Raw genomic sequence first — 18,635 nt, 5'->3', positions numbered from 1 at the left:
TGTCCGCCACCTTAGGAAAGACGTCTCTCAGTGCCAGATTTGTGAAAAGGAAAGGAATGTTTATTTAATGCTATACAGACTTCAAGTAGCGACCTAATGTCTTCATTAAAATGTCAAAGTCCTTCTGGATACCCACAGACACCCACAGCGCTTCCTTCCCCCCTGCCCTAATTCAGGGCACCGTAACTCTGGAAAACAAGCAAACGCAAGTGATCCAGGCTGCTGGCACCATCAGCTGTGCCACTGGCCAGGCAGGATCTTTAATTAATCCAAAGCCATGTGGCACCTTCTCATGGCCTACTGGCAAGACTTCTTTCTCCCTTCTTCCAGGCAAAGTCTCTCCTGCTTCCCAGGCCACGTGGCAAAAGGGAGCACCCTGAAGCTTCATGGTCCTTACTCTGGCCAAAGCTGTGTGGTTCCCTCTTTTCACATGGCTGCAGGGTTCCCCATTCTGCCAGAAGTGCGTGTCTCAGGCAAAGTTGCGAGGGGTTCTTCACTCTGCCAAAGCCACGTGGCTCTCTCCTCAATGGCTGCCACATCTCGGTTTAAATCCCTGCGCCAATCCTCCTCTGCAGCTCCATTTCCGACTCCTCCCACAATCAGCTACACCTGCCAGCACTCCCATATCCTTCCAGCTTTACTGGGCTGCCATCGTGAGTCTGGGCAGGTGAGGCTTCATGGCATGGAGCCAATCATCTCCAAGCTCTCATGCAGGCGTTGTAACCTGGGGGACCTGGCCCCAGTTACATCTTGGTGAGGGGGAAGTCCCTTTCCATCCTCCTGGCTCAGAACCTGGCCACAGCTATTTAACATATCTATGCAACCAGTTAAAGGCCATAGATATGTTAAATGACCACACCAGGGATTAGCTGCAAAGCTGTTGCTCTACAAACCTGCTCTGCATGTTCCTGCTCCTTGTGTCCCTTCCCCCAACTCACACCTGTGGCACGGGGCAGGGTTGAGGACACCTTATACAACTTTCTAATATTTCCTGGGCACCCTGAGTTCTGGTCCCCATTCCAAATCCCTATTTTGGGCTCCCCATTTTGGCTGCACCCTGTTCTACCCGGAGCCTATTCAGTTTATATCGTGGCTTCGCTGTGAGTCCTCTTGGGCACAACTTCTTTGCATCTTGGGTTCTTCATCTGTAGAATGAGGGTAACCCATCGCATAGGGTTGCTATGAGAATGAGTAAGTTCACGTAGAGGTCTTAGTCCCGCACTTGGCCTACGTGAAGCACTCTAGCTGGTTTTTCTTTCACTTGTGCCTTCTCCTCGTTCCTCCTGTGTGCTGTTCTCTCCTTCCCAGCCACTTCCCGTGGGTCCCCAGGACTTAGGTAGGAGCATGACCAGATAATAGCTGCTTTATTCTCCTCTACTTGATTTGCAGCTCAAGGATCTGTTCCCAAAGGGCACCTTTCATCTGCGCCCCTTTATTTGGGACTCCTAGGAGAAGGGGCGTGATTGTCCCCAATCATCTTTTTGAGCCAGATCATTCATTCAAGAGACACGTCCTTGGCAACTTGGGTTGGCCCTCCTGAAATCAGGTGCGCACCTCAGTGCGAGCACGTGCAGCTGGGACCATGAAGACCACCGAGTCCCTCTGCACTCAGCAGGCACATGGTGGGGGGTAGAGAAGGAAGGGTGGGGAGGGCAACCCCCCCAGTACACGTATACCTGCCGCATCATTCTGTGAAACAGCCACAACCTTTGACTTCCCCTATCACTATGGTTTCCTTCTCTTCCCAACATGTTCAAAGAGTCTCTTTTTGATGGCTTTGCTTCCTCTCCCCCCATTAACCCTTACACCTGACTGCCCCTCTACCCACTCACCTGGAAGCATTTTCTTAAAGGCCCTATTTGTCTCCTCGAAGCATCCACAGATGTCTGCTCAGTCCTTTTTCTCCTGAACTCTCTGCATCACTGAGCCTTCTGATTATCCCTCCTCTGGAAAATTGCCCCCTTGTTTTCCAACCTTATGGTCCTCCTGCTTCACTCATCAGCTTAGCCTCTTCTGCTACTTTAATAGATATGTAGGTGTCTACTTTTTGTTGTAGGTCATAAGCTTCTAGAAGTTAGACAGTGTCTTGCACAATTCCACAGTCCACACAGGCTTCCACACAAGAGGTGTACAACTTACACCGTGAGCATTTTAGTCAGCTTTTGCTAGACTGTGCTGCAGGAACAGCCTCAAAACCCTACTGGCTTAAAAGAGCAAAGGTTTTTCTGTCTTGCTCATGTTTCACAACTCCCTCAGGTCAGCGCAGCTCTGCTGAGCCCCATCCAGCTCCAGGCAACACACCTCTTTCATTGTGGGACTCAGGCTGAGGGAGTCACTCTCATCCAGGATAAAAACTGCGGGCGAAGGAAAGAGCAAGAGACCTGACAAACACACATAGTGGCTCGTAAAGCTTCTTTTTGGAACAGGCCCTGTCGCTTCTACTCACAATCCATCGACCCAAACTAGCCCACGGCCAAGCTTGATGTCCTCAGGGAGGGAACCAGGAAGACAGCACACGTGGTCATATGGCAATGAGGTCCTTTTATAGGAAGGGGGTTGTGAACAAGTGGGGAAACTATACAGTATTGCACAAAGTAATTAAACAGTACCGTCTAGGGACAACTGACAGGTATGACATAGGAAGGGTGAGGGCAGCCATATTCTATACAACGAGGGGTCAGTTTTAAACTATGACTCCAACCAGAAAATGACAACTCTCCCAGGAAATGGGGCCTGAGGCCTCTGCTCCACTTGGTGCTGGGCACAGTTCTCCAACCACCACACGGAACACACAACAGCCGCCAGAACACGCAGGCGGTAGAGACAGGAGCTACAAACCCCACCATCCAGGGCCAGATTTTTCAGAGCTTGATGGAAGAAATCAAAGCATTTTGTAGGAAACAATGGACACTTAGTGTTTCATGGTTAGGTTTTATGCAAGAGCACACGCAAAGGCTGAGACATCGCCACCAAGAGCCTGAGGCTAGAGGCAGTAGATGACACTGGGCAGGAACAACGAGGGAAACCAAAGGCAGCCTGGATTCAACTGCAGCAATGCCTTCAATTAGGTGTGTGGACTTGCTGCCCCTTCCCTAAGGGAAGGGAACCGGAGACAACCCTTGAGGTCTTTTGTTGTTAAGCACAAAGAATGAAATGTATCTGATTCTTACCACAGAGTGTTGGGTTAGTTTCAATGAGTAATTGGAGTTGGTTTCATAGACATCTTGAAGAGTCATTATTATCTGGACTGAGTTGGACCTACCTGCCTAGTACAGCGCTGGTATCCAGAATGGGCAAAACAAGGTGAACAGCCTCTCAACCCAGAATTCAGTGTTACTGAGGTTTGTATCCAGGCCTGGTAAGTGTTCTCAATGGAGGAGGTCCATTCTTCCTGGAACAGATGGAGCCAGGTTCCTGGGAAGGAGGCAGCGGCCCCTGGTGGGGCTGAACCCAGTCAGTGGATTCAATCACTCTGACAGGGACGCGGACTAATTGTTAGAGGGCATGATTTGAGAACTCAGAGGTAAGTGTCTTCCTTTAGCAGCTTGGGCTGATTCCGAGCCATCCTTGACATGACTCAGACTCTGCGCTAGCTCTGACTAGGAATCCAGTTGCACCAAACCGTCGTGCAGTTTCCAATCTCACTGGAGAATTTTCAGAGGCACGGGGGCAGTTCACATTGCACAGCATGTAGTGTCTTTCTTGCAAACCTCTTTACAAGACAGAAATCTTTTTTAGACTCGTCTCTTCTGCTATATCTCCTCCTGCTCCCCCTACAAGGGAAGGGGTGGGTTGAGAGTGGGGGACTGCTTCTTTCTTCCTCTTTCCCCCACAACAGCACCTCCTTCTCCGAGGAAGCCCCTCCCTGCGCTGCAGCGTGGCTAGAGGGGCTCCTTTCACCCCATGAACGGGTGATCACAGCATCTTTCCCTCAACTACAGCTTCTTCCCCCCAGAAATCTTCATATAACAGCTACCAAGAAGAAGAGATTTTCTCCGTATCATTACGAACTGTACAGATGTTTTTTTGTGTGTGACTGTATACAGTTATGCATGCACTTACTAACTTTGAGAGACTTATTTCACATACCTGAACCTCATCTCACATACATAAATGAGAACCAGAAGAGAGGGGCCAGTCTGGCTTAGTGGATGAGTGCTTGGATCCTCAGCCTGCCTGGGCCACCCATGCTGGGTAACAAGGGTGAATTATCTCAAGTCTTTTAAGTTTTGGGTTCCAGATCTATAAAATGGGGGACTACTACTATCTGTCTCATGGAATGGGGAGTGGTATGTCATTTAACTCTCACACCAGGCACAGTGCTGAGCACTGTTCCAGGCACATGAGTGCTCCAGAAATACTAGTAATTACTTTTATCTTAGCAATACTTCTACCAGCAGAGAGAATATATCCCAATCACAAATTTTCGTTTAAAAACGTGTGCAGTTGTTATAAATGCGTTTGCACATTTCTGTCACTTCATCAGGAGAGGGAGTCGAGTTCCCCTCTTATGTGCTGTTTTTAGGGCTGTGCTTCTGACCAGATGAATCAGGCAAAAGCGATGACGTGTGCCTTCAGAGGCCAGGCTGGAGAAGGCAGTACAGCCCCCACCCAGCTCTTCCCCTTGTGTGTTGGGACGCCTGACTTTAGAACCCGGATGCGCTGCAGTGAGGAGGCCCAGAGCACAGGAGAAGACGTGTGTGAGAGCACCTGTCCACCGTGCCCACTGAAGTGTGTCAGACACACGAGTCTGAATACCTTGACTTCATCCATATAATGGTCTGCATGATTTTTTTTTTTTGCAAAGTACCTTTATTTGTACAGTCATGTGAACTTCATGATAACTCTGAGGGGCAGGCAGGGTAATATTAGTGCCCCTAGAGATATACGAGAAAACCCAAGGTTCAGAAAAGTCCAAGGTCACACAGCCACAGCAGAGCTAAGACTAGAACCCAGTTCTGCTCGTTTCCCACAGTACCATGACTTTACGAATGAGCTGCCTAGAACCACACTTTCTGGGTTACCTGTTCAGAAAGTTCCAGAATTCTTTTGAGGCTGGAAGTGCACGGAGTGACATGCTCATGCACAATTAGGGTACCTGGCCCAGGTCTGTGGGCCGGCAGGCCCACCATGCCATAGGCAAACCCACTTACTCCTAAAAGTGCAGTGTGGGCAATGCTGGGCCTGTGGTCAGCCCCATGCACAGTGGGGTGGCACCTGTCTGGAACAGATGGCAGAACCTGGTAGTGACCCTGTCTCATGTTTAAAGACATGTATCTGGTAGGCAGTTTGAACTTAATGAAAGACCAAGGTTTTTCACATAACCTAATATAAAACATACACTCCATAGTCATTATCAGATTTTCAGGAATGCTTTCCTTCCTTTCTTGTCTCCTTTACAATTTAATTAGAATTGTGCCTAGAAAGTTGAATAAGAAAAACCAGGTCTCTCCTTTGGTGGTCTGGTTTCATCACGGGCTCTGCCCGTGGGAGAAACGTACTGTGGCCTCCCAGCATCTCATCACTCTAGAGTGACTTCTAGAGCTGAAGGCACACACGACAGGCATAATGAGAGGTGACCTCTGGGGTGAGAGAGAAATGTCAAAACTTTTATTTCTGTTGCATTCAACTCAGCCTTTCCTAATTTCTGTTTTGTACACACACATACACATGCTTATATCTGTATATGGTATGTCCTCAATTTTATTATTTTACGGATAGAAATTTCTGTCAATAAGATTTGGAAAGCATTGCTTGAGAACAAACCTACTCCTTGAGGCAGGAGCTACACCTCTTCTTTGTTTTGTTTTCTGCACAGAAAGCTCCAGGCTCCCTGTGAGGCGGTCGCTGTGGCCTGAAGTCTTTGGGCTGACCCAGTTGCCTTACAGGGCACAAGACACACACTTTCCCCCTCCTCTTAAGATGCCTCACCCGCTCCATGATCACCCTGGATGCATGGGGAGAGCTGGGAAGCCAGCAGAGAGGGGTGCAAACAGTCTCTCTTTGCCTTTGCTGACTGGCTCAGACAGACGGCTTGTCCAGAGAGGGAGCATGTGCATTTCTCCCACCGATTCTTGCATGCTTTCTTTTCCAGGTCTGCAAATTTTGGCTTCCTATTCTTTCCCAAATAAATCAGAACAGTCAGAGTCGGCCTAAAATCACAGGCTCCTGACCCTCCATACTCGTTTTGAAATTTAAAAGAACCAGCAATTCGAAATAATCCCTATTTGATTGGAAAAAGGGGACAGAGCTTGTAAAAGGTCACAGAAGATTTCCTAAGGATATCATCCCTGACCACGAAAGCTTTGAAAGATTAACTTGGCAGAGAAAGCTATGTTCTGGGGGATGCAGCCACAGTCCAGCGACCAAAGCCTCCACGACCAGTCCTCCTAGCCCCACACCGTGTGCAGCAGCAGCCCAGGTTGCTGAGCACACAGGAAACCTTGAAGAGGCCCTGATGCTGGGAAGCTACGTGTTTAGCTAAACCATCTCCCTCCACCAGTGCTTGACAGATTCTGACCCCTCTTGTAGCAAGATATGTCTAAGGTTACACAGCCTGAAGATTCTAAGCAAGTATTTAGATACGTTTCCAATAAAAAAAATAAATAATAATCTACCCTGGCTGATGTGGCTCAGTGGATTGAGAGTCGGCCTGCGAACTGTAAGGTTGCTGGTTCGATTCCTGGTCAGAGCACATGCCTGGATTTTGGGCCAGGTACCCAGTAGGGGGTGCTTGAGAGGCAACTACACATTGATGATTCTCTTCCTTTCTTTCCCCTTCCCTTCTCCTAAGAATAAATACATAAAATATTTTAAAAAATGATATACAAAGGTTACACCATTCCCATCTATGGCTGAAGGAACTAAGTGTGGCTCAGCCTCTATTATTAATAGTAACAATAACAATTATAGCTAGACTTGCATAGCACTTAAATCTATGCCTATCATTCATGAAATTTAATCTTTAAGCAATTTTATGAGGTAGGTTCTTTTATCCCCATTTTTTCAGAGGACAAAACAAAGGTGGAGGTTGTCATTCGCCTGAGGTCACCCTCAGTGTCTGGATTCACACCCCTGGAGACAGGGCCCAGGGTCTTTTTAGTGATCACCTCCACCCACGTGAAGAACTAGGACCCCCAATTTTAGTCTCTTAGGTCAAATACACTTTTCTCTTCTAAACTCTGCATTCTCTGATTTGAGTGATTTTAGGTTGCTTAAAATTTTCACATCTAGAGCTACTTATTTGAAGAGCCCTTTTCAATCTCACTCTGAGGCTGAAGGTTAGAAGTTAGGCCTCTCTTCTAGTTATCACAACCATGCCCTTAGCTTCCTGGAGGAATTATTTCACAGGCTATTTTATTGGGAAGTCATTTTGCTGGTTTATTTCTTCATGTGGCATTACGGACAATAGAGTGCATTTAAGAAACACCCTAGGAGGTCAATCCAGAAGCTGTGGGCTGGGTGTGGAGAACCAGACAAGGTTTCCACGGGGCAGTCTGCTTTGTCAGAACCGCCCTGGACAGGCACACCACTCCCCTGCCTTTAAAGACTTCCTTGGGAGACACCGCTCCTCCTTATGGCTGACACTGGCGACGGGCAGGAAGTTCCCTTTTCTAATCTAAAACTATTTCTACTCCAGGTTAACAGTAAACATCCCGATGCCTGCTTTACTTGCACTATCTCATTCAACCTTTAATCAGCCCCACAAAGGAAGTGCTATTATTCTCTCCTTTTGTAGGTGAAGCTAAACATAGATAGGTTAAGTAACTTGCCCCAAGTCAACTAGCTGGGAGCACAACCTGGATTTGAACGTGGACAATCCCTCTCCAGGGCCCAATTTGTAAATGTTATGATGGGTGGACTCCCTTCCAGGGTCCATGTCTTGTGTACAGGATCCTGTGATGGAGGAAAGACCTATTTGTGGCCTCTGCCTCATTGAAATGAATGCCTGTTATTGCATTGCTCATTGAATGTAGGAGGTGACTAATTGTGGCGGGGGGTACTTTCAAGGGTGTGAACATAACCATGGGCTGGACTGGATGATGAAATGGAGTGGTCTCCACGGCTGCGGGGCAGAGGTCCACGCGGCCAGATGGCCTTGTTCTGGACTTGGACTCCATGTGGCTCCACTTTCCTGTGCTTTCTTCACCTTGGTGCTCACCTGGGACCTCCAGCACCTTGAGTCCTCCTCTCCAGCTTCCTGTTTCCCCGTGGCTGTGTGCAGGGTGCAGTGACCACTCCAAAGTTCTATACCTGACCCACACTCACCTGTATACTCTGATTGGCGGGACTTGCTTTCTAACAGTTTAACAAGAGGCTTTGGGAGGTTACACTTTCCCAACCTCTGATCGTCAAAGTTGGAACACTATTGCTCTGCCGACGGCACACCCGTTTGTGTGAAAGAAATGGGGAATGAATATCGCTGGCAAAAATCGTAAGTGAAGCATTTCTTCATGATGACTGAAGTGGACTTAAACATATATATTGACATACATCTGTCAAGACTGGGATGGAACTTGCTCAGCAAATGCAGTAAGAAGGATTAGAGTGGCCCCATATTTTATTTTAGTTTCTGAGGAAGTACATGCGTTTTAAAAATGCTGCGCCTGACATGACGGATATGTTCTTCAGTGTTGTTGCCCTTCAAATGCTTCTTCTCCACACTGCAGCCAGAATAATATTTTTAAGACACAAGCCTGACCATATCACCCCCACTGGAAGCCCTACGAGAGCTCCCCATTACGCTGACACGCAAGTGCAAAGTCTTGACAAGACTTGCCCAGACTCTCACTTTGCCCTTCGCTCCCTTTCTTTTATAAAGTTTTCTTTTGTTCTCTATTCTTCACTCATACTTCTGCCACTTCCACGCCTTACACATCTGTTCTCTCTGCCCCTGACTCACTCTCTCTTACCCCCCTCTAGGCCACACACCTCTCCTTTGCCTGACCAATCCTATTCATCTTCCTTGATCCTCACGGAAGCCCCATCCCCGTTAAGTTAGGCCAGGGGCTAGCGGTGGGCTCCCCCATCCCAGCCCTATCACCTGTTATCGCACTTACATGTGTCATCGGCCATCTCCTTGGGCAGCTTCGTGAGGGCAGAGAATGGGTCTGCCTTATTCACTATGGTATCCTCATTGCCACACACGGGATGTGGCATAGAGGAGAAGTCCATAAGTATTTATTGAATGAATAAATTTATCCACGGTATCTATAAGATCTATTGAACTGCTTCTATAAAAACTTACAAATAAGAGGATCACACAATAACTGCCCATTACGGAACCAGAGTGCTGTAGAGCACTGTTGAAATATGTATATAACATGGTCCCCAGCCTAGTTCCTCATCTTGACCAAGGGAGGGAGCCACCCTGTGATGAGCTCCTCCTTGCATTACCCAAAGTGGGCTATCAGTCTTCCCGGAAACTCGGAACCATGGAGTTTAGTTTATTCTCCTAAGCCTTACCTGGGAGTTCTCGAAACATGGTTGTCCTGGGTCTTATGATCAAAGTGTCAAATGTGTCCAAAATGAAACCAAAGCTAATGCATTCACTTCCTTAACCATGGATAGAGAAGCACTCACTTGGCACGAATTTTGTTTTGGATTTTGGTCTAGGAATCAGTTTCCTGTTGATTACAGCACGCAAAACATGCCCGTATTTTACACAGACATATGCTCCCTAACTAATTCCGTTCAGGCAGTGGCTTTCAAAGCTCACTTTGTCTCCCACGCCTGGCCCCGACTCCCACTCCAGGAGACATTTGGCAACGTGTGGACTAATTTTTGATTGTCACCATTTGGAAGGGATGCTACTGGCATCTGGTGGGTAGAGTCCAGGGAAGCTGCCAAACATCCTACAATGCACAGGACGGCCCCCACACCTTAGAGTGATCTCACCCAGAGCGTTCACAGAGCCAAGGCCGGTGGGCCCCGAGTGGAGAGGACATTCTCGGCACAAGAACTAGGCTCTGTGTGTCTGTGTGGTGCTTTCCCAGATGCATAGAAATAAAGCAGAAAAGAATAAATTAAAAGCAATAAGGTGGCTACGGTTATCTCCCTGCCTATGGTTTAGAAATTAAGATGCACAGCCTGTATTTAACACAGAATAATTCGGTGTGGAGAGACTTCCTAGGCAGAGCCCAGACCCGGATTCATGAATTTCCTATGGAAATCTCACAATGTAAGGCATTTAGCATGGAATTGAAAAGACTCTTGAGTGCAAAAGGAATTTCAGTGAATTCAAAATCGTCTTTGTTTTCCACATTGAAAATGCTCATGTCATTTTCTTTTCCTAAGATTACGACCCTTTGGACAAAGATACTCACTTGAAAGGCAGGTGAAATGCGAACTGCTCCTCCTCTACGCAGACACTCCAGTGTGTTCACACTTAACCCATAACGGCATGACGTTACAAAACACATTTGTATATTGTGAAGCCATTTGGCATCAAATTTTCCAATTTATAGACAACTTTGTATTTACATAGCAAATTAGTAAATCAACCATTTTTTTCGGTTTATAAAAGGTCACTGAGGCACACACACAGTGTGTATAAAAGCACATAAGGCTGATAATACACATTTACAGTAGATACAAATTAATCTTTTATATTTAAGAAAATCCTTTTTTTGTATATTTTTTCTATATCAGACTCCCCACTGTTAGCAGGATATCCCATGCTTGTTTATTGCTTTTTGGCTCACTGATTTAATAATCACTTCGGGGTTTTTTTTACACATATGAATTACTAATGTTCTTATCTCTTTGGCTAATGCAAATGTGACAGAGTGAATGAAAGAAAAAGATAAACTAATTCAGTATTACAGTTCTCTATTACAGTTCTGACTGGTTGATATTATTTGTTCGCAGCCCCCAATGGATCGAGTAACACACAACTCACTTTATACACTATAGTGATCAGTCCGAGTGTTGCATTACACCATTTGGGCATGAATGGGCAAAGTAAACAAGATATCACATTTCCGGTGAGGTCTAGAATCCTTGGCTTTCTTTTCAGAAAGAGTGATGTCACCAGCATCTTAAGCGTCTTAGATTTTAAAATCTCAACGCGAAACTGCCTGTGACTTCCAAGGGAACGTTGCAAAGCGAGTGGCAGATTGCAGAGTTCACCTCCATGCGTTATCCTGGTCTGGAATGAGGAGTCAATCCCCTCAGCGGAAAAGTCAGTGGAGAATCCTCGTAAAACTTACAGAAAGTGAAAGAACTGCCCTCCACTCCTCCCACAATTCTACTGGGTTACGTTCAAAAAAGAAGGTTGGGTTTAATTAAAAAAAAAAAACAACAGACACAGCAAATAACTCAGGGTCTAAATAAAAGACTAACAGCGGCCCATGATATCACAAAGGATGGCTATTCTTCTTAAAGCGTTTATGCTCCCAGGAGAACTGAAAAGTACAAACCAGAAGTGTTCCTTTAAATAAATAAAAACTCTGATTGCTTTTAATGCCCCAAATAAGACAGATTAAAGGAGAGGTGCTCTGTTAATATTCACTCATTTGAAATAATCTTTGAAAACTACTTAAAGGTATAGGCTATTCTCCTTGTGCTCCTAAGACTGTCAAGGGAACAGAAGACAACTAGATTTGCTTTTCCAAGGGAGACGATTCTGTTCCTTATAGGAACAAAAATTCTTCAGTCTGTTGCTGTTCTCAGATATGGTGGTGGGAAAAAGTTTATTCTAGGGAATAGAAAATGTATTAACGTAGAAGGGCTAGCCTTCGTTTAAAAAAATTAATTGGCTTCAGTACAAAGAGAAAGAAATGGCTCTAAGGGCAAAATTCAAGTACGGTGACCAATTTTTTAATCATAAAGTAGGTGCAACATTTAAAAGAAATGTTACAGCACTGCATGACCTGTAATGCTAACAATATTTACAATGACTGCTTACACGAAACCATAGAATTGTAAAAGAATAGGGGGAAAAGCCCATGTGGAATGAAACAACACCTAGTACCCACATCGAAGCCATGAGCAGCCAGTGAAATCATGGGCGCAGACATACTTTACATGGTCTCATGATGTAAAGTACACACAGGTGGGGGAGGGGGCACAGGCCCAGTTAGTTCAGAATATCAAAAAAAAAGGCTTAGTCGACACAAACTCAGTCTGAAGACAAAAAAGCAAAGGCTATGAAAACCTCTGTTTATCAACACACACACACACACACACACACACACACACAACACACAGACACAGGCACCTCTCTGTGAATAAAAACAACCATGTAAACGAAACAGTAGAAAAGCAGGTTGGTGCAGAGAAATGGACATTAATGGTTTTAACATACCAAACACATCAACTTACAACAAAAATGTGCCAGCTAAACTACATACAAGATTACTGGAGGTGCCTACATGACGGACCGGGCAGGCCATCCCACCACTATTCGAAGGACAAAACCAACCTACCCCCGAAGGAAGGGTGCCTGCCTGTGGGCCACCAGGCCGCGGCAGCCTGTTGCATGCCAGCAGGCTTGGGGTGGGGGGGGTAGGGCCGAGGGTGGGAGTGGGAAGGACACAGAGACACAGGAGACCTGGGGGAAGAATGAAGAGCCGTTGATATTAACAGTGAACTCAGGTGCAGTGCTCTGTGCTGTGGCCCCAAGAAACCAATTGGAGGAATGACCTTGGTCTCCTTTTTCCTGAGTTACTGGAACTCTGAGGAGTTTGGGGCGGGATGAGAGGAGGAGTGAGGGAGGTGGCGGGTATTTGGGGGCCAGGGTCAGCTAGGCAGGGCCTCCCAGCAGCCCGATCTTTTAGGCCGTTGAGTGAGCCCCAGGCTAGGGGGAAAAGGCAGCGCTCCCTAGGAGTAAAAGGACTTGGGGGTGGAGGCTGGTAGTAGTAAGAATAAAGGGATGATGGACTTCTTTTGACAATTTATCAACAGAAGTCAGGCTGGAGGCCTGAAAATTTGCTCAACTGCCTGGGAGATAAGGTTATACCACCACTACAAAAATTGTGAAAAGAAGACGGAAAATTATGTTGTGCTACATTTCTTATTAATAACCTTGTACTTTACAATGGCTCACAGTTTTAGGTTTGTATACTCATAATGTAGTATTTTCTTTCTACATTTGTTTCCATTTTTTTCTTACTTAATATAATATAAATAATTTGGTTAATAGATTTAACCTGCACATTTAGCCACATTAATATATATATATAAGAATCTGTTAATGGTATAAATAATTCTTTAAATAAAATAAATCTGATATGTTACATAATACTGATAAAAAATTACCATTGCTAATAATTTTGTAAGCCACCTTAACTTCTGGTTTAAGTAATATTGATGAACGGATATATGAAATTAGCTTTGAGGATTTATATTTCTTTTTGCTACTCAAGAAAAACTGAATTATAATCAACCTTACATCCGATAAGGATTTCAAAGTGGGGCTTTAGCCTCTGTGTACGGGAACAGAAAGCCTCACCTTGCCAGGTACTGTCTGCAAAAAGACTGAACTCTGAGCCTCGGCGGCAGTGCAGCATAAACTACGTAGTTCCACAGGTGGCTACTGAATGTTGCCTACAGAAATGACTGCGTAAAACAGTCCTCCTAAGATTTCTTTATAAAACCTATTCTACATTAAAACTTAGGTAAAAAAAATATGCAACAAATGGTTGCAGTTTCTGAATTCTTAATTTAGACCTGTGAGCCCTCATCCCTTTATAAATCGGCAAGGTTTCGATTTCCTGGACGCCCGAAGTCCAGGCCAACACTTCCAGGCCAGGTTCATTGCAAACAGACAATAGAAGTGGACACTCGGTGGTGTGCAGTGCATGTCGTAATTCGGGGAATACAGCATCATGCCTCTTCTCTGCTGTTAAATACAAAAACAGCATCTTTTACATTATCATAGAAAAGCATTTAGGTTGTATTTTTATTTATCACTTTACACTGGTAGTCTCTGGTAGGTGTACTCCATAGAAACCAAAGAATTTTGTACACTATTTCTTTGTACAATAAAAGATAAAGTGTGCATTAGGTACGCTTGTACATGACAATATTGTACAATATTTACATTTCTGATATCGCCATGAAATTCTGTATTTTCTATATACAACATTGAAAATTCTTCAGAAACATTTGGACTATTTCTTATCATCACAATTTTAGTATTATAGAAAAAAGCGTTTCTTAGTAATCTCTTGACCACTTATCACTCTCATTATTCAGGGATTTTGATTGTTTTTTCCAGCATTCATTACCTTTCCTGACCAAAAAAATATCGTATCACGTTTCTTTTAGCACCCTGTGGCGGTGGTAGCTCTGTGCCAGAGTATAAATATCGACATAACAGTGGCCGTATCAATACCTATCTATAGATACATCTGTGCACATCCCTTGAATAAACACTGTGCGTGGCGGAGCAGTCCCTGTTATCTGGAGATCTTCCTCCTCTTGGGTTTCGGGGGTCTCATTTGTCTGTCTCCCTGGGGGATTTGGTGAACCTGCAAAAAAAAGAGGTGGGACAAAACAACAATGGAGGGTGAAATCAGAAATATCACATGATTTCTGATAAAGAAACAGAGTAGCGAAATAAACTCAGGCTTTCATTTTCCAATCACTGCTATCGCGGGGCATTCAAAATTTTTACCAAGACCCTAGATCTCAGTGTGCCCACAGTCACTACATAATAGGAAGGTCCTGGAAACTTCCAAGCAGAGCACATTCTGTGGGCCCTCCAAACAGTGGAACGTATGGGAGGAACTGGAAAAATTCACATGTGAAAAATGTGATGGGCAGTTGCTCCTGCTGCTGTCCATTAAAGATGAAAATGAGACCTTTCCTAACAGAGAGCTCCCGATGATCGAGTTCACTAGAATCCGGAAAGTGAGTAAATACACACCAATCATGTTTTTTCTTCGCCTGATCATCCTACTTATTTTACAACTACTAAGAGGGGTTAATGACAGTAAGAACCTCAGCCTAAGGCAGTTTATGTGTGACAAGAATCAGGATGAAAAGTAGAACACCACTACCATCTGTTGGCAGATTGAAGCTTGTGTAGTCCGGGAAGAGCAATTAATACAACTCATCTTTATCTACTAACACAGAAATTAGCAGGATTCAGGGCTATATATCAGATTGAGCAGAGGGGAAGCCTTCATGGTGAACGTATGGGACAGCAAGTATGGTGCCGAGGGGCAGGTGCTAGAGGGGTGATTGGGTGCCCCACGTGGTACGGTGACTACCAATAGGACAGGGCAAAGTCAAGACCTGGGAAAGGCAGGATGGACCCAAGGCAGCAGCGTAGCAAATGCCTAACAACCAGCTCCTCGTGGAGGGACCAAAGTGCATGGTAGCACGAGCCAGTTCCCAGGGTATAAACACTTCTACCGTGGTCAATTTCAAGCTACCAGCATGATGTCTCAGAATTTGGAGTTAGGAAGAGACATGAACAATCAGCTCTTGAGATCCACTACAAGCTGGCTCTATTGTATGTTTTAAAGATAGTGTCTACATAACAGCAAAGGCCAATGCTCTTCAGGGTCAAATGCAGAACACTTTTTCAAAAATAATATTTAAAATTTTAAAATAACATTTATGAGTTTTTCAAACTGCCTCTTTTTCCTAACCCCTTCATACACATTTTAAAAAATCATCTGTTTCTGATAAGGAGCTATAACTGAAAACATTTTATAACCAAGGAAAAAAGCCTTTATTTGAGAATGTAAATTAGTAACCCCTGAGCCAAATGTGGCCTGAAAAGGTATTTTGTTTAGCCATATGATGTTCCAATATTTTAAAGATTTTATTATTATTATTATTATTTATTTATTTTTAGAGGGGAAGGGAAGGAGAGAGGGAGAGAAATATCAACGTATGGTTGCCTCTCATGCATCCCCTGCTGGGAACTGGCCTGCAACCCAGGCATGTGCCCTGACCGGGAATCTAACTACGATCCTTTGGTTCTCAGGCCCCCGCTCAATCCACTGAGCCACACCAGCCAGGGCTGATGTTCTAATATTTTAAAAACAGTTGTCAACACTTAAAAAGAGAGAGCAGGAAGGAGGGAAACTTTATTTCTAGACTCCTGGCATTTCACAAAAAATAGGAAAACCTTGCAGCACTGGTGCAATTTCCCACATGGTGCAGATCTGCCAGAGCTTGGCAAAGGGCACTCCTCTGGACGGAGCACGTCCTCAGGGTCCCTGCAGCCCTCAGGGTCACTGCAGTCCCTATTGCTCCAACTGCCCACTGGCCACGAAGGCCCAATGCCCTGAACAGACACCAGTGAGATGCTTGCCCAACCCATTTGCTCTTCTTCCTGGGCAGGCACATGATAGAATGTTAAGAGGGCCACATGCTTGGGTCAGGCCAGGAAAGGCAGCAGAAGTGATGAGCATCCAGGCCTCACCCATAAAACCTATCCTGGTGACAACCTCTGTGTACACTCTCTTCTCTCAGCATCTGGGCTGGATGCAAAGGATATAATGGAGCACTCTGAGGCTCTAAGGAATAGTGGACACTAGATGCAGAAAAAACCTGAGCTGCTGAGTAACTGTGTGGAGCAAGACCTTCACCAACTAGAATCAGACCTGCATGAGCCTTTACCAGGTTGAGCCTCTGAGACTGAGACTGATGGGTGGTAGGCAGCCTACCCTGACCAGTACATCTCAGTGGGCATTTCTCAGTCCACTCACATTGCTTTTCTCATACCTAATGCACCTGACCTATTGATATTGTTTGGTCCTAGAAGGGTGAGTGCATAATCCCTGCTCTATACTTTTCCTGTAATCCTATCAGGAAATTTAACATCACAGGGCCTTAATTCACCCATCTGTGAAGGATGGGTTGGATCAGAGTCTTTAAAGCCCATACAAATCCAGACACTCTGTGACTCTATACCATGCATCTGTCATGCAATGGCCGCTGGATGGGTGTCAGATAACCTTGTTAACACAAAGCATCAAGTAAAAGTAGAAGAAATGACCTTTCATAGCTGAATAGCTTTAAATAATTCACATTTTTAGAGAGATTCCCCAAATTATACTTTAAGGGTTTACATTAGGGGACTGGAGGATAATGATCACATCACTCACATTCAACACTATTACATGCACTGTTTAATAAAGAAAAAGTACACACTACTTCTTTAAAGGCAGAGGTTATACTGTTAGTTAATTTAATAACAGAATTTTGTGCTGAATATTTTATTTTTTTAGAAAACAGTAGAAAGGAAATGAGAAGTCTACATACTCTTGATCTTGACCCTGTTACTCAATTTCACTTTTCATTCTAAGGACAGAGTGAAATTTGTGCTACTGAGCATTTAGCCAACACTGATGAATGGTTACTGCTACTCAGAGCCCAATGCAGAAAGCTGCGGTTTGAACTTCAATATTTTCCTGCTCACATTTTAAAAGAATGCTATGTGGAAAAAACCCCAAAGTTACTTATATCAGAAAAAGACATAGTTAATACTGCTAGGTTATTTTTTCTTAAATTACTTTTAATGTTTTTAATATTAGTCTTTTTTTGAGCCTAGTAATTTAGCATTGCTCCGTGAGTTGCTTGACAATATTTAGAGACTTCAGCAGAAAAAGTGTAATATAATTTATTTTCAAAGAAACACAATATAATGGAAAAATAAATTAACTTACAGTCCCAGACATTTTGTCCAGTTCACTCATGGCCTCATGAATAGCAGCTTCTAAATGGTTATTTAGCTTTCCACTTCTAGAATTAATGAAAACAACACATCAGATTAATAGATTAAAGAAACAAAAGTGCAATATAATTCCCTAATCAGAAAGCAGAAGTACCAATTCCATCAGAAAAAATCAACTTATATTTGCATTTGGAAAATTCAGATGACAAAGCACTCTGGAATTCTCACCACCGAATACTGATGATAAAGTAGCAAAATTATGGGGAAAAATGAACACACGACTGGGGAAATAGATTCTTTCCCCTTCCACGTGCTTCTTCCTGATAATTTTGCAAGAAATTTGGGCCACGGGTCTCCTTTCCCATAGATGCAGCTTGTCTTCCCAGATTCCAGCCTGCCCTGCATTGCTTCTTGTTCTGGCCTGTTTCTTTGCAGGCAGCCTGGAGATGTGGCCAGAGGAAAGGTGGAGGGGCTGAGTTGCAAGCTCTGGCCACTAGGGAGCTCCCTCTTCCCTCTCTGGAGCTCCTGGATTCTGGAGTCTGAGCAAACGAAGGCAGATATCCAGATGGGAAACGGTTAACTCGCCACACCCGAGGCTCCTTCGTTGCCTGACCGCCCCGCACATTTTCCCCAAAACCAAAATAGCATAACTATTCGAACAGATAAAGAATGACGGTCTCAGAGTGTCTGCCACTTGTGCGGCCTTTTCTTCCCATTCAGCTTCTGTTATACATGTTTGTATAACACACGCTACATCTGCCTGTATCGAAACTTACATCTAGGTAGCTGTTGAACTAAAATCAGGCAACTCCATACTATTCACTTCTGTAGTTATGTGCCCTTTGTCCATTCTGTTAACCTGTTTGCCCTTCTTTATACATATAAATAATCACCCAGTTATTCTGCATAAGGTCATTCATTTCATTTATCTTGTCCTGACAATGACTAGACAAGCTGCAAAGGTAAAACTTTTCATAACTGTACCTCAGCATCTTTG

At 44.5% G+C, this 18,635-nt stretch overlaps 1 protein-coding gene across 4 annotated transcripts in view; it reads right to left on the bottom strand.

Annotated features, from left to right (window-relative positions):
- Window positions 1-13,876: 13,876 nt before the first annotated feature.
- MBD5 (methyl-CpG binding domain protein 5) overlaps window positions 13,877-18,635 on the bottom strand; it is a 173,944-nt gene continuing 169,185 nt past the window's right edge. For all 4 annotated transcript variants that reach the window (XM_037027789.1, XM_037027792.1, XM_037027793.1 and 1 more), the window contains 2 exons: window positions 17,631-17,706; window positions 13,877-14,474 (listed from right to left, as the gene is read on the bottom strand). In XM_037027789.1, the coding sequence (XP_036883684.1) occupies window positions 14,403-14,474; window positions 17,631-17,706 (148 nt within the window). In that variant the 3' untranslated portion in view covers window positions 13,877-14,402. The remainder of the gene's footprint in view (window positions 14,475-17,630; window positions 17,707-18,635) is intronic.

This window comes from Sturnira hondurensis, unplaced genomic scaffold (genome assembly GCF_014824575.4).
Source record: "Sturnira hondurensis isolate 20B ecotype Veracruz unplaced genomic scaffold, ASM1482457v3 Scaffold0019428, whole genome shotgun sequence".
In the NCBI taxonomy this organism is placed as follows: Eukaryota; Metazoa; Chordata; class Mammalia; order Chiroptera; family Phyllostomidae; genus Sturnira; species Sturnira hondurensis.
The sequence above is the reverse complement of the archived record's forward strand: the minus strand, read 5'-3'. Positions and strand labels throughout refer to the sequence as shown.